The 15,777-nt window shown below is 40.3% G+C and overlaps 1 protein-coding gene across 7 annotated transcripts in view; it reads right to left on the reverse strand.

The window, feature by feature from the left end:
- The window catches only part of MICU1 (mitochondrial calcium uptake 1), a 112,257-nt gene that overhangs the window by 91,765 nt on the left and 4,715 nt on the right, over nt 1–15,777 (reverse strand). For all 7 annotated transcript variants that reach the window (XM_031053032.2, XM_031053037.2, XM_031053036.2 and 4 more), the window contains one exon: nt 8,402–8,563. In XM_031053032.2, the coding sequence (XP_030908892.1) occupies nt 8,402–8,562 (161 nt within the window). In that variant the 5' untranslated portion in view covers nt 8,563. The remainder of the gene's footprint in view (nt 1–8,401; nt 8,564–15,777) is intronic.

Here is a 15,777-nt window from a genome sequence, read left to right on the forward strand (position 1 = left end):
AAAGATTTGTGCCTGTAATGCTTGACTGACATCTAGCAAACCAAAGAAGGATGAAATTCAAAATCAAACATTTCAGCAAATCCTACATGTTCCTTCAATCCATCACACTATCAAGCCAGTTTGCTACAGCTAAACAGATGTAGACTGTTTGAATACAGTCCCATCCCCCTCCCAAGTTTATCCAGGTCATTAAAACTCTACAGTTAGATCATGATCCCAACATACAAGCAAATTGAGCTGTGAAAATAAAACCAGAGAAGCAGAGCTTGTAGTATATTTCCCAGGTAAGGTTTTAAACAGTAGCTGCTATTCCTCACCTCCAGGCTACAGTCTGAACTATCCACTGAATTAGCCATTGAAGGATCTGCTCTCTGTACACCTACTACTCTGTGTATTTTACATCCTGCACAACCATCCTCTGTTGAAATCCTTGGCTTCCAACAACTGCAACTTTCATACTGCATCCACATAAAGAAGTCTTTCAATGCAGATGTCAGATTACAGCTGAAAAAAGCCCATAGCAACAGAAATATCCACCCCACTGGACTGCCATTAGCAAGTGAAGAATCTCCACCTCCTCTTTTGATGAGACCAACTTTCCAACGGCATGCCTGTTACTACAGCTTCCACATGAAAGGGAAACAAAAACACAAAGACACCCTTCACCATGTGCCAAGAGTAACTGCCAGCCTCCATCCACAGAATATGCCTGGATCCCAGGTGCCATGCTTCAACCCTCCCAGTCTCTTCAGGATTCCTCAATCTCTTTCCCTCCATTCCCTTAGCCCCCCACACCACCATCTCCCTAACCATCCCCCCCCTTCCCCAGAACTGAATCTGAAGCAAAAAACTATTTTCAACCTACTTAGCAATACCTTCTTTTAATCCTTCAGGAAAGCTAACAATCAATCATAACATGAGTTCAGCATCCCCAAAGAATACCACCTAGAATACCCTAGAAAACCACAGAGGACTACTTAAGTGACTTGAAGTGATAGGACAAGTGGTAATGGCCTCAAGCTGTGCCAGAGGTTTAGACCGGATATTAGGAAAAACTTCTTCACCAAAAGGGTGGATCAGGCATTGGAACAGGCTTCCCAGAGAAGTGGTGTAATCACTGTCCCTGGAAGTGTTCAAAAACCTCTTAGGTAAGACCTTTAGTGACATGGTTTAGTGGTGAACTTGGCAGTGCTAACAGTTGGACTTGATGATCTTAAAGGTCTTTTTCAACCTAGTTGAATGCTATGACTGAATGCTAAATTCTCAGCAAATTGTTCTTTGTGAAAGCCAAACTCATGCAATCATAAGATATACATCCACAAAGGATCCTGGGACTCACACCAGGCACTGGCATGATACTCCACAGTTGCAAGGCTTTCAGTTAGAGAAATCACAAGCCTTCATTTAGAAGTATTTTTCTCCTTTGAGTGACAAAAGCAGAGCAGTGTACTAAAATAACCAAGCTTTGTGCCAGAGATAACAGTGCTCAGTTATTCTAATGCAGAAGGCAGTAGAAAAGTACTTAGCTACCAGACACTATTTAGTCTCAGCAGGAAATGTAGCTCTAACAAGAAGCTGGGCACTCAGGAGTCAGCAAAATCATTGCCAACAAATAAGAAGCATGAGATATTGCCTGACAGATGTGTTCTTCAGTTCACTGGAGCTGCCCCTCTCCCTGCATGTAAACATCTACAGACATCCAAGTGAGGTTTAAAAGTCACTTAAAACTTCAGGCTTTCATACTGAAATGCAAAAGTAAGCTTTGAAACAACATTCATAATCATAGGCAACCTCCAGGGATCGGGAGTACTTCCAGTGAAGAGCTCTGTCTCATCCCCAGTTCAACCATATTCAGTGACTAAATTAGTTAGCTGAGACTTCAATAAGAAATCAATCAGAAGCAATCAAGATCCACAGCCTAGTTTTTTCAGGATATCACCTCACTCATAGACTTTTTACTACTTTACTTCCTCAGTCTTTCATGGTACACAACACTGACATAAATTATCATAGGGAATTTGTGGCAAGAACTGCAACGAACACATCAAAATTAAGACAGATTCCAGAGACGAATGTGAACAACTGTATTGAGGAGACAGCTCTGGATATCAGCCATAGCCTAAAATATATGCAGGAATATGAGGAGACAGCAGCATAGTCCATGAGATGTGCATGTCATTCCTTCTACCTGAGCCAGCAGCAAGAATGTTCCCACAGAAAGCACCTTCAGCTACTGATGGTGCACTCCAAGGAAGAGCTAGACCAATCAAAGAAGATCTGACAGGGAGAAGAAGAAATTACTAAGGATAAATAACATACTATGGGAAAAATTACTTAAGTAAGTCAAATTGCAGTAAGAAAGATGAAAAAGAGGAAGGTAAGATAATTGTAATATACATAAAACAGCTGCTGCAGGATTTTTCTCTTGATCCAATGAGGACAGAACAACATGCAGGATGTACTTAACATCATAAAGGAAGAGCCTTATACACCACGGAAAGGAGAAGCCTGCACACACATATGTATACATAGACACATACACAGAAAGTGCTTAATGTTAAGGACAGGGGAACACTGGAATCAGCTGCTGGGGAGGATTTATTCTGTCACTGCTCTCTCCATCACCCGCATATTGCTATAAATAGGCAAGACAGCTGTCTGTCAGGACCACTTGGAAGCACTTAGCCCTGCCTTGGCAGCAGACTAGCTGATTTCTCACGCTCCCTCCCACTCTTCTGTGCTGCAGCCTGGTTTAGGCACAGGCACCAGCATAAGGGAGCACATGGACAGGCCACATGAGGACCTCTGCTCCAAGCCCCTTAAAAGAGACTGCTCTGAAGAACACGAACCTGAATCAGCTTAGGTCAGTCTTACGAGCTAACTTGGGTCATATGGGATAATATGCCACTCCTTAAAGATGACTCCCTGATAGCCTGCAGCATGAAACTATTGCTTCATGAAGGCTGTCAACCCTAATGACACATGCTGGAGGCATCCTACTGACCTTACATTAACATCCTCATAAACTATAAATCTATTAATTGCTTAATCCAGGAGACACTACTTACATTTCCAGAGTTCTCCCAGGCAGGGTACAGGACCATGCCCCCAAGCTGCAGCCCTGATGCATGCACACAGATGCAATTAGGTCTGCCATTCAGTGTAGTCCCTATAAAGCTGCAGCAAAACCAGATGATTTGGAAAAATGGTGTCTTCCATTTCTACCTGACTTCTCTGCACAAACCCCAGTTTGAATTTGCTATGCAACATTTAAAAAAGATATTATGAATGTGCACTGATTGAACTCCAGGGCTCTGCATGCTTAGGGGCAATACCCCTAAGCTCTGCAGGTCAGCTGAGGTCAATTTTTCCCAAGGGCAGTTCAGATGTTTTCCTAATTGACTCTAGTTTTGACTTTGGCTCATTCCCCGGCATCAGATTCTTTCCTTTCCCTGATGCTCATGGGTAAAAATAATATGAAGCCACAAGCCACCTGAAAGGACACAGTGCTCTTGCAAGCCACCACTCATGGATCAATGTGTCTTCATGCCTTAGGAGAAAATCCTGTGCACAGCAACCCCAAGGATATTTTCTTGAGTCTACCACCTTTCTCAAAGAATTAAAACAATGGAGCAGAGCTCTCAAAATCAAAATAACCTCACATGGATAATAGCTACATTTTTTTCTCTTCTCTCCTACATCAGGTTAAGTAGTACCTGATACATCTATAGTTATAAAACAGGTTTCTCTCCTCTTGACTATGATTTATGTGGTTTCCTTTGTTATACTAGGACAAAGGTTTTTAAAGTCTGAGTTTCAGCTGGCATAAGATATTTCCAGCAATTCTGACATAAAAAAATGTATTCTAAGCAAATTACTCTAAAGCCCTTAAGACACTGATGCAAAAAAGCAATGCATTCTTAAACAGAGTTAGATAAGGGTTGATCTACGCTTCATAATTAATTCCAGAAGCACTGATGGAGAAAAACCAAGCACAAAAACTAGCAAAGGTCAGCAGAATAAGGAAAGTGTCTTTCCTACAAAGATCTTCCTTAAAGCAACTGAATACTTGTTATAGGATGGCTGAAAGACAAAAGGGTGGAAGTAGAGAGGAAGAAATGGTAAAGATGGAATGAAGTTTGTAGAAGTGGCAGCCAGCACCTGAACAGCTCAGTTTGCTGGTAAGAAGTGGAGGCTGAAAAAGAAGAGCTTGTAACAGAATGACAATACACCACCAAGTCAGGGAGACAGGTATCTTCCGTGTAATTGCTTCAATTTACACCCAGGATGAGGCAAAAGGCAGAAAAGCACAGAATAAGGCCGAAGGGAGGCAGCAAAATAAGACTAGGTACCATGTTAAATACAAACATGCTGGTAGCAAAGAATCTTGTTTTTAAGCAACTTACAGAGAAACATGGATGTCTCACCTTTATTCTCACTACTAATATACCTGTGGAAGGGTAAGAAATTAAGAATAACCAAATCCTTCCAGTCAATCAGGAAGAGCACTGGTAAGACTCTGCTCACAGAGGTCCTTCTATGCTCCCCAAAAGTACATTTACTTGCTCCCTTATTTCATTAAGTACTAGACTGATTGAGTGACAAGCTTCAGAACTGAAATGCCCATTGTTTTCAGATGCTCACTGCCCACAGATTCAGCCATGAAGGCTTGTGCCAAAGAACGTATTTGTGACAATTTAATAACATGCCAAATGGGTATTTGGAACTACCAATACAGAATACAAGTTTTATGTGAGCACCAACAGAATATTTTCTATAAACATGCTTGCCACAAACTGTGAGGTTCAGTTCCTCTTCTATATTAATAATTACTCATTTAGATTAGCCAATGACTGCACCAAGATTTATTTCAATTAATTAATTCAGTACATTATACTAATGATCAGATTCTTAATTGCTTCCGTTGCCAGCTGGAAATCTTCAGAGTTTAAGTTATTGCTTAGAAAGGATAAACTTCATTAGATTTCTAAGCTCAGTTATTTGCATTATTGAAGTAATCTCCACCACAGGAGAACAGAGCAGCATTAGCTACTCCTGTCATACAGTTATTTAGATGAGATATATTCCACCAAAAACTGGCAGCAGGAGCTCCTGGAAGACAGCTGAGGAAACAAGACCAACACTCACCTGCAACAGGCAGCTATGCAGAAGGCTACAAGCAGAAGTAGATCAAATGTGAAAATCCACCAACCCACCTCCCCTCTCAGGAAGACACAAAGTCTTTCCTATCTTGCATTACACAGCTACTGTTCATATATATATATATATATATATATATATATATCCTTTTCAGTCTGTGGCTTCTCTACCTTTGTGAGGGCTTCCTTACCCCAGCACTGGCTTCTGATGCTTCACAAACCATAACCTACAGGATCAATCTGAAATACACTGGTTTCAGGCAGCACATCACAGCTGGAAACCATCCAAGAAGTCCTTATTTTCTTCATGCTAAGTAGTGTAAAGAGTAAGTTCACATAGCCACCACCTTAATATTCACTTTGAGCAAGGTTCATCATCAGAAGTATGAAAATCTTTTTTTGACATAAGATATCTGGGTGTTTTTAAGGTACTGATGAGAGATGTAGTGCTGCTTCTCACATGGCAGAAGAGAAGAGCTGGGGCATTTACACATGGCTTTACAGAGATGACAATAAGAAATACAAGTCAGATACTCTTTTCCTTTTATTGCTGTTCTTCCTCTAACATGGCATCATCTTCTACCTATCTACCCCAAGAAGCATAAGATTTTCAACTGCTTTTTGATTCAGCTTATTACACCTTTTATACCTTAACTGTAAAGAAAAATAATTACAAGAAAACAGAAAGCGGTAGACATCTCTCAAAAGGAAATTTCACTGACAGCCTGCAGGAGAGCATCCCTTACTGCACTCCCTACTCAAAAGGGTGATGAAGTCTCAGCTTCCTTAACAGACCCTTCAAGGTTAAGTAGAACATTAGAAGGCACACATTCCTCATTACAGTAATCTGCAATAAGAGGTACAGTAATTCTCTGCAATGCCAAGGAAGCCACACTTAGGATCTGCTGGACACCTAATAAACTAACTGCAGCACAGGAGAGCTTCATATCACAACAAAATCAAAGTTGCTTCACTTATTAAAAGTAAACAAACATCCTAAGTCAGCCCTATGACTGGCTAGCTGGTTATGCCCTGGACCTCCCTAACCTGCTTCCCATTCAAATACCACTGCAACATTTAATAAATCAAAATTACTTACTGCTAAGCGTAATACACAGATGCACACAGACATTTCTTTTTGTAGTCTATAAATTACATTTTCAGTGACACTTGGCTTATTAGATCTGTGTGCCCTGGTTACATATATTACAAATTTACCTTTTAAAACTAGTTCATTATGCTCACTGCTACTTACTGTAATAACTCAGGATGTAACTACCTGAATAACCCAAGATGTCATGACAAACGTTTTGTATTCACCTACACTTATTCTAAAACTCTATTAATCACCCACTTTATATATTGTGAAAGACAAAGGAAATTTGGAGTTCCTCATCCCTCATTTATTTAAACACAAAGTTAAAATGCCTATATGAAAGTCTGTTTAAAACTTCTGCAGGTGTCAGCATGAAGTATTTTCTACAACATATCAGTTTTGTTCCTCCTCTTATTCAACAGCTGTATGCCAAGTAATTAATTACATGAGTATCATAAGCCTGGATGTCCATCTATTTTAGTTGCAGACATTATGGATTTATTTCATGGCTCATATAGGAAAGGAATACTTCAAAGTCTGTACAACTCTATTTAGTGCTTTACAGATTTAGAAAAGACAAAGGAGACAGAGCAAGGAAAGAACAAAACCAAAGAGTAAGAGCAAGTCAATCTGTCCAGACTGATGAGGACTGGGGAGACCACAGACCACACTACGCCAAAGCGGCTGCCTCTTTCCTTTATCTGATTTCTATGAGTGCTCTCATCTGAGCAAGGTCAAGCCTGGCCACAGTGCCCAGGGGCCTCCAAGGAACAGACAACTACACCAGGAGCCAAAAAAAAAAACATTCCCTGAAAACAACCCTGACCTAGCACTCCACATACCATTAGCAGCTCTTTGCTGCAGAAAGCACCTTCCCCCTCATAAAGGCAAAGCTAACAACTGATAATTTGGCTGTTTTAAAAGCAAGGGTGAATTTCCTACAGCAGAGAGATACAATCTCTCTCTGTGTCTTTGGGACAGCTTCAGTCTGACATTATGTCCTACATACTTAACAATAATACTGAGAATGTTTTAAATGCGAAAAACCCTGCTCACTTTCCTGCCTGAAGAGGAGTGTTATTGTGCCCATCTCTCCAAGGCATTCAGGATCTATGGATAGAGGCACTACATAACTGCAGATTTTTAGAAAAATGCAGCATAAGATGACACTGTGCTGGATCACAGTGTTCTTCCTCAGCCTGAGCAGGTATCAAGATTTGACAGCTCTAGGAACAGCCATCATCTTCCTCCTACTGCATTAAACTAGAGCTTTCTAGCCACAATACACGTGAAAAGAGAGCCAGCAATAAATCACCTAAATATTGGGAAAAAAAAATAAGACCTTTCAATGTCTTTTTTTTGTCTATTTTGAGACTTTAATTGCAGTCATGAGCTCAAGTGACACTGCTGGTGCCATGCTGCTCCCACATTTTGAGAGAAGAGAAGGTAGTCCTCGATTTATTTCAAATGTGGCATGGGCCCAAGGTTCAGTGAGCCCTCAGACAAGCACAGATATCCCTTTTCTCCTCACAGTTACAGGAACAAGTTTTGAGCCTCATGGCCCATAAGCATGTGTCCTTGGACTCTGGCCCTTAAAAACAACCTAAATCCTGCCTGCAGCTACCTGACCACCAAAGGATAGACTGTACTTCTCTGTTCCCCTAATACATTTTATTTATGTAGCAGTCAGCAGAACACAAAGAAAGTTAAAGTAGTCTCCTCTGGCCAAGCATGCTATGCCTAGAAGCCCTCCCAGAAGCTGAAAGCACATTTGCTTTCATTTGACCCAGTTTGGTCATGTCAACCAAATTCTCTTTGCACACCGCCACAGGCCCACGTAGCATCACCATGCAAGGGGAAGACAGGCAGCAAACCACGCCAAGGGCAAACAGGCCATGTAAGAACAGCTACAGAGTTAAACACTTCAGCCCTGAGCTTTTTCACATCTCTGATTACTCACAGCAGCAAAGAAGTTCCCCAGAAGTCACCAACAGCTATTCCTTCCATGCAGCAGAAGCAGGACACACAATAATGCTTTACAAAGTCTCCCGCAGATGGTAAACCCATCTCCAAGTACAGGACTAAAGCAGCATGAGGTCTCAAACAAACAAAACAAAAAACAACCAACCAAACAAACAAAAAATACCTCTGCCAAAGAAATCTGGCACTTGCTGTCGCTGCAGTTGTCCCTATGAAAGCCGCCATCACGAGCCTACGCCTGGTCCTGGGGTAATGTGCCGTCCCATGGTAACGCCGCAAAACAGCAGAAAGCCCTGCTGCAATGGGAAGAAATCGAAGGCGAAACATCCTGTCAAGTAAGAACAACACATCAGTAAAGCAACAGTTCCAGTTGTGGACTCTCACACTGGTCACCAACCAGAAATTTGTTTGCATTGTTTCTAAAATAGGAGAGGTTCAAAAAGTAACTGTCACAGGTGTTTATTAGCTGTTCTGAAACAGGTAACCTGCCTAATAAATAGCAAATGACAGGTATTACATATGGGCATACACCTGGCTGACACACTTTGCTGTCACATCCCAGCTACTTTCTCAGCTGCTCTTACAGCGCTTTTCAAATTCCTCTTCAGCTTTTCCCCAGCATACTTCATTAGGAGGAAATATGTGCACTCACATGTTCAAGGGCCAAGGCATGGAATATGCAGGTACATCTTTCAAGCAACTACAGTAAGTAAGAACCATTTGACCAGAGGGAAAGACACAGCTAGATTTTAAAACACAAATTAAAGCAAATAACAAGCAAACTTATGAAACAAATCCCAGACCAGTCATTCCACATTTCCTAAGAAACCCCTACTGTTCTTAAATCACTTTTTTAGCTAGCCTGGAGCAAACCAGTTATATTCAATTTCAAGTATAAAGCAAGTTTCAAAGTGTCAAAACTCATGAAATACAATCCATACCCTGTTACACACAATAGTACAGAGACAAATGGGAGACCAGAGCTACAAATCTAAACATTATTACAATGGAGGAATCTGAACAGCAAAAACATCACCTCATCACACACACACTCCAGCTACAGGCGACAAAGCAATTTTTTTAATGGTGAAGGGCAAATGTTGCCTCAGAAAAGAAAAGGTCTGGACCTTATTTCTAACTGATGCAAATTCAACTTTCTGATCACGGGGTCATGATTCAAAAATTGTTCCCAATTTCTTAAAAAAAGAAATTAGGAACAGAACAGCTAAAGAAATCCCAAGGCCAGCATTGGAAGTGGAGCGCAGGGGAGCAGTGGCCCTTTTTTTCATTTTGTTCCCCATTCTTGCTATTCTATAAAAAAATTCCCAGACAGCAAATAACTACAGAACACAAAAATAAAGTCACATCTATTGGTTTCTATTTGCTTTTGCAACATGAGATGCCACCATTTTGCTAAACCATTAACTTCTAACAGTGAGAATCTTGGGACCATTTTATGCAAACATATCTTACATGTGTGATGTGTTATCCTATTCCAGCTATAAAGAATTGAATATATTACTGCCATTTTCTGCCGATTAAAGCAACACACAGCTCAGGATATCATAATGTGAACCACTGATGTGAACTTAGGGAGGGGAAGAGAGGAAGAGGGAGGGAAGATGCACATAAAATATTCAGCATATCATTTTGAGTGCCAGAGCTAAACATCTTTTAATGCAAGAGGTGGTGGAGATGCATCTGAAGACTTCACAGCACAATAAAGAAATATGTGGCAAGGGGAAGGAAAGCATAGATAGATAATGAAGAATCATTAGGAAGTCCCACACCACCTATTTTTCATTATCAGATGTAAGGCTTTTGCACTGACCTGGGACAAGAAAGATAGGATGGAGCACCAGCAAATGATGGCAAAGTCAGATGGAGATGGCAATACTGCTCTTGCTGGGTAGGGCAAAGCCACAGGGTTCCAAGCCTCACCACCCTGGTTTATAGTCAAATACAACAAACTCCGCTGCTCACAGCTAGTGTACCTGAAGAGCATCCGTTTTATATTCATCTGTGCACATCTTAACCTTCACAGTCAGCATTATAATTATGTTTAATTTTAAGCCTATTTATTTTTAAAGGACTGAAGTTTTAATGGAATACAGCCAGCCGACAGTGCTTATTGTCCGATCTTCTCCAGCTCCAAACAACAGCAATTGTTAGGAAAAACAACTCTTACTTAAAATTTAAAGTAATTTCCATCCTATACAAACCTGATGCATCCATTTCATCTCTGGGGATGAATTCCTATTAGATACACAGAGAAAAAGCTGCATGTGTAATTTTCACCAAGAAGCTAATAGTTGCCCTTACTTAGGTTCCCCATCCTAATTACACCCTTATATGCATACGATATAATGGATAAAGGAACTGTTGCCAGTATAATTTAATCGATCAAAATTAAAATCAAGTCCCCCAGTGCTTACTTTTGAGCCTGAAGAGATTTTTACAATATTTCAGATTGTTGGCTTTCATACTGCATAAATGTTTGCTATGTCTAAGCCTTAAGAAACACTATTATCCACTTTGTCCAAGTAATCACTATCCCTGATGGTGCTGGAACATTCACCCAGACAGTGCCCACTTGATAGCAATTGCCCAAGAGAGCTAAAAGCTGGTGCTCACTTATAAAAAATATTAAAAAAAAGCATCTTGCCCTAACTGCAGCAATGAAAAGCTTAACACCATGATCTGCAGTAGTATAAAGAATAAAGCAGAGATAAAGCATAAAACTCCCAAGTACCAATGTGATTACAGTCTACAATAACATACAACATCAACTCTTGCAGGATTTAATGCATTATTTTTTTTTTGTTCTACCATTACAGCTACAAAGAAACTACAGATCATGTTTCTCTTTCTAAGAGATAAGCCAGTCTTAAGTTCTTGCTCAGAACAGCGCTATAGTTACTTTCAGAGGCTGAATTAATATCCTTGGACAAAAGAAATAGTTGGGGCTTTTTTCCAGGAAAAGAATGACAAACTGCTTTTATTTATGCCATAAGACACGTTTGGGGCATGTTTTTTTTGTTTGTTTTAAGCAGAAGAGTCAACCAACAGACTTGAAGATTTAGAAACAGAAGCTGGTTTTAAACAGCTGTTGACTGTCTGCTCCACTATTAAATATGAACGGCTCCACCAAACCCTAATCCTCAGAGTCTGAACATTCAGAAAACTAAAAATGCTTACACATTTTTAAACAAGAGAAAAATCCACCCCAAGCCTCCACCAAAAGAGACTTGACAGCCCATCCTGGTACCTGGCATCTCTGCCCACTTTGACCCCATGTTTTAGTTTCCTGGTTTAAGCTGTGTTTCTGCCCTAGTTGCTGAGGCAGCTCGCATAGCCACCACATAAAGGCTCAGAGCCCTGCTCTGTCAGTACACGCTGTTGGCAAGATGGAAGAGCGTAAAGCTTCATGTATTTGTAATTTAGCAATAAACATGTTAGTGTCTTTGACATCCAAGAAACCCACAAACCTGTTTGGAAAGTACCACTACCCATCCAAGACATAATGGACATCATTCAAACTGAGGACATCCAGATTGCTTAAGAAATGCAAAACTATTTCTACAGCTACATACATTCTGGCTTGATGTGACTATTTTATTTCCCCAAACAATTCACTAACCTGTTTTGCAAAGAAATTCAGACAGGCTCTCAGCTTTTCCCCCCTGCCATGTCCAGAGCACCAGGAGTCTAGCCCTGGATTTCTTCAGTGCACATACAAATTGGCAGGCCCCAACTCTCTTCCATCCTTTTTCAGATACCAAACACCTGTTTTTCTGATTAACTGATGGGTTCAAGACTGAAAGCATTAAGTAGTCCAGCCTAGGAAAAACAGATTTCTTCACACTGTGGGTACCCCACAGCACTGAACTTTTTGTAGTCCTTTTGGACAATCCAGAACAACCTGTTTTTAAGATGAAACACACTTAAAGCAGCTTTTTGATGTTAGAGGTGGCCTCGGTGGCACAAGCATATGAGAGGGAGAACAGTAACTGAGTAAGCTGACGGGTGTTTAATTTTTAATCAGAGAAGGGTTCACAGGCACTTTTTATTTGAACTGTTTTACTAGGACATGGTAAGCTTGCACATTAGTGCAGAATTTCAATTGTAAATTTAAATGAAAAATATTATGTAGTAAGATATGCCCCAAAGCAATTTGCTTTTAAAAGGCATTGCCTGGGGATAAAGGCTTCTGCAGGGACTGGCTAAGACAGAGTCACAGAGACCTGAAAGAGCTTTCTGGAGCTGTATGTCCACGAAAAAGTGAACTTTGATTTTGTCAAAGCACACCAAGACATCCTAACCCAAGCAATCTTCTCAAGTGCATGACTGCGAAAGGGCAAGAAAAAATTGCATTGGGGAAAAAGTACAACAAATCCAGTGGGAGGGAAAAGTCAAGGCACAAGGGAAGAGGCAAAGCAGGAGAGAAGTTTCACTATCAACACTAACATAGATATACTTAAAATAATCTGAGATACATAAAGTGAGAAAAGAGAAGAAACCTCTTAGCATCAAACCTTCCTCCACCAAAATTAAATTATTAATTTTGACTTTCCCTTTCCCCAGTTCTTCATATTTTCCATTTACAAACTGGTACCACTGAGAGAGATTTGTACAAGGATAATTCATACAAAGGGTACCCAGAGGTGGATTCCAGCTACTGTCCTTCCCTCTTGCCCAAGAAAGATGAACTGCTCCTCCTCTTCAACCCTCCAAGCTTTCACCTTACCCAGTGCAATTTTCAGATAAAGGATCACTCACATCACTGAAGTTATTAGCTTACCAAGATGCATAAATCAGGTTTGAGAATGAAAATGAAATCTAGCAGAAAAAGTAATTTCTTCTCAGCTATGAGATTGGGGCAATATTGGATCACATTCATTTGCTAGAGAGGGAAACCAGATTTGTTTCAGAGCATGATTCAAACTGATGAACCCACAAAGCACTAATCAATAATGCGCTACCAGGTGTTTAGCAGAAATCTAAGCCATAGCCTGGCAATATCTTTCTAACTGTCACTGCAGCAAGGGTTCATCTCTTCCTAAAATCCTCAGACCTGAAAATGCACACTTCCTAACTCTACAGCTCTATGACTATAATCCTTATCGTCCCCTTGGGGACAATCACTGCTATCCCTCAAATAGCCAGCATTTAGTAGTAACCTTTTATTCTGCTCTGAATGCAGCTGCTATTACAGCCATACTACTGCATTTCATAGCATATTTAAAAATTTAGTCTAATATTGCACTGCCAACACGTTTCTGTGTTCTGCAATCACCTCACCATTATTTAGTATAATGACTTACTGGGATGATATCCATTAAGACTCCATTATTCATGTCATCCTCATCTCACAACTTGCTTTATTCTGCCTAATTGATCATTTAGAATCATAAGACAAAAAGGGAAAATAAACCAGCAAAACCATGGCTAGCTGGAATCCAACTTAACTACCACTTTCATGCACACACATTCCTCTCCTCAATTTAACACATAAATCATTACTATTAACTATATTTAAATTAAGGAAAATCTAGGTTTCTCTGTTACTATCAGTTGCTGTAATCCATCCCCTACTTTTAAGCTCCACATGGGCTACCTGCTAGAAACTGCAAATCATCCTAAGATAGCAAGTACTGTACAGAAAAACTAACCATTTCTCCTTGGTCCATATGAGTCACCCATGCCAATTTCTACCAAGTCTGTTACCATAGGAGCTTCACCTTAGACTTGAGCAAACTGGCGAGAGAAGAGTCAGTAGCCCCAGACACTGCTGCACAGAGTCTAGATTAAAACAGGCAAGACAGAAAATAATTTCACTGATCTTCAGTGCTAAGTAGAGAAGACAATACATTGCAAGGGTGCACACAATACTTTTGATTATTTTTAATAAAACATTATTAGTAATAACAATTGGATTATAAGTGTGTAGGTCAGTAGCTGGTTTGGTCTTCCCTTGAAAGGGAGGCAGGAGTGTTTATTCACCGCGGAAAGACTTTGGTGCCAACTAAAATGGCAGAAGAAACATCACTTGGCAAGCTCAACAGCAACCTCAAATCTAACCTGCTAGCTGAGTCACTAGAAGACTTCTGAGTGGATACAGCCACGACAAACTGCAGCTTTCGAGAAACGCATGAAAAAAAATGAGCGTACGCAAACAAAATAAACTGGTTACATCTGTTGCAGCATCGCTGAAAACAGCACCTTCAGCAAGGATAAAATATTTGCTTGCTACTCCAGACAGTCAGTCTCCAACAATGCACAGTAGCTTTTTAAGGGGCAACTACAGTCTTCCATAGAAATTAATGTTAAGCGCTGCTTTTTCCTGGTTAACGTTTTCCTTTTCCCACCAAAACCCCCACAACTCAAAAACTCCAAACAAAAACCCCCAAAACTTATCTCACCCCTTATTAAGGATAGTGACTCTGTTTCATAACTACTTCTATCTTAATAAGTTCAATGTGAAATTTTCTTTTTCCAATCACTATTCCCAAACAATCAGGCTGCCTTTGCAGATGAGCCATACAAGCAGGCACACCAGAGCAGTATTTTCACAGGAGGAAAAATTCCACTTTGAGGAACAAAGGTTTGTCAAAGCACTGTTGGCAGAGGGATAAAACACATAACACTTCTGCCTTTTTCTGTACAAAGTTACAGCCAGCAAGAATATGGCTGCTTAATGACCTGAGTGATTTAACTTGCCTGGACTATTAGTGTTGACTGGATATGATTTTCCTGAGAATTCCTAACTTTCAGAGAAAATGGAAAGACTCTCCATGAACCTTCTGCCTTTCTTCCAGCTTACAGTCACCTACCTGCATGTACCTTACAATAACAGAGCAGCTGAAGTAGACTTAAGAGATGTTTATGGCTCACTTGGCTCCAAGAAAACTCACATTAATTCTTAACAAAAAATTGTGTTTCACAAGAAAATGATGCTGGAAGAGATGAATGTCAGTAGTCTGAGGAGAAAGCAAAAGCCTCACTAGGCTGTGAAGGGGACAGTTTAGGCTTGAATTACCTGCAGATACACATCCAGCTCCAGAAAAAAAAAAAAGCAAAAAAACAACACATTTGTTTTTGGAGGTACATATTCAGCAGATCATCTCAGAATTTTACAAGAAGCCTGTATCTCTTCCTCTCCAACAAGGACGAAGAGATTTGTGAACGCACTAAGAACCTTAATTTGAGTATCACGATACAGTAATCTCCCCCTTGCACATTCTACTTTTTAAACAGAAACATCATCTACCCCAGCCATGGCTACTTGCTGCTTTAGAAAATGCCTCTCCTGCCCCAAGAGCCACACTTCAGTTGCACATATCCAAAGAAATTTTAAATTAGAAAATCTTACTGAAACAAACAAAAAGGTCACAGCACCTGTGAATCATCTAATAGATGGCAATTTGTGGTTTCAAGAGAACTGATTCTCCTCAAAAAAAACCCAAAAAGCAAGTTTAAACCACTGCAGCTGCTCTTCCAGCAACACATCAGCTTGAACTACAGAGGGAAAAAAATAATATG

Source organism: Melopsittacus undulatus, chromosome 4 (genome assembly GCF_012275295.1).
Source record: "Melopsittacus undulatus isolate bMelUnd1 chromosome 4, bMelUnd1.mat.Z, whole genome shotgun sequence".
Classification (NCBI taxonomy): Eukaryota; Metazoa; Chordata; class Aves; order Psittaciformes; family Psittaculidae; genus Melopsittacus; species Melopsittacus undulatus.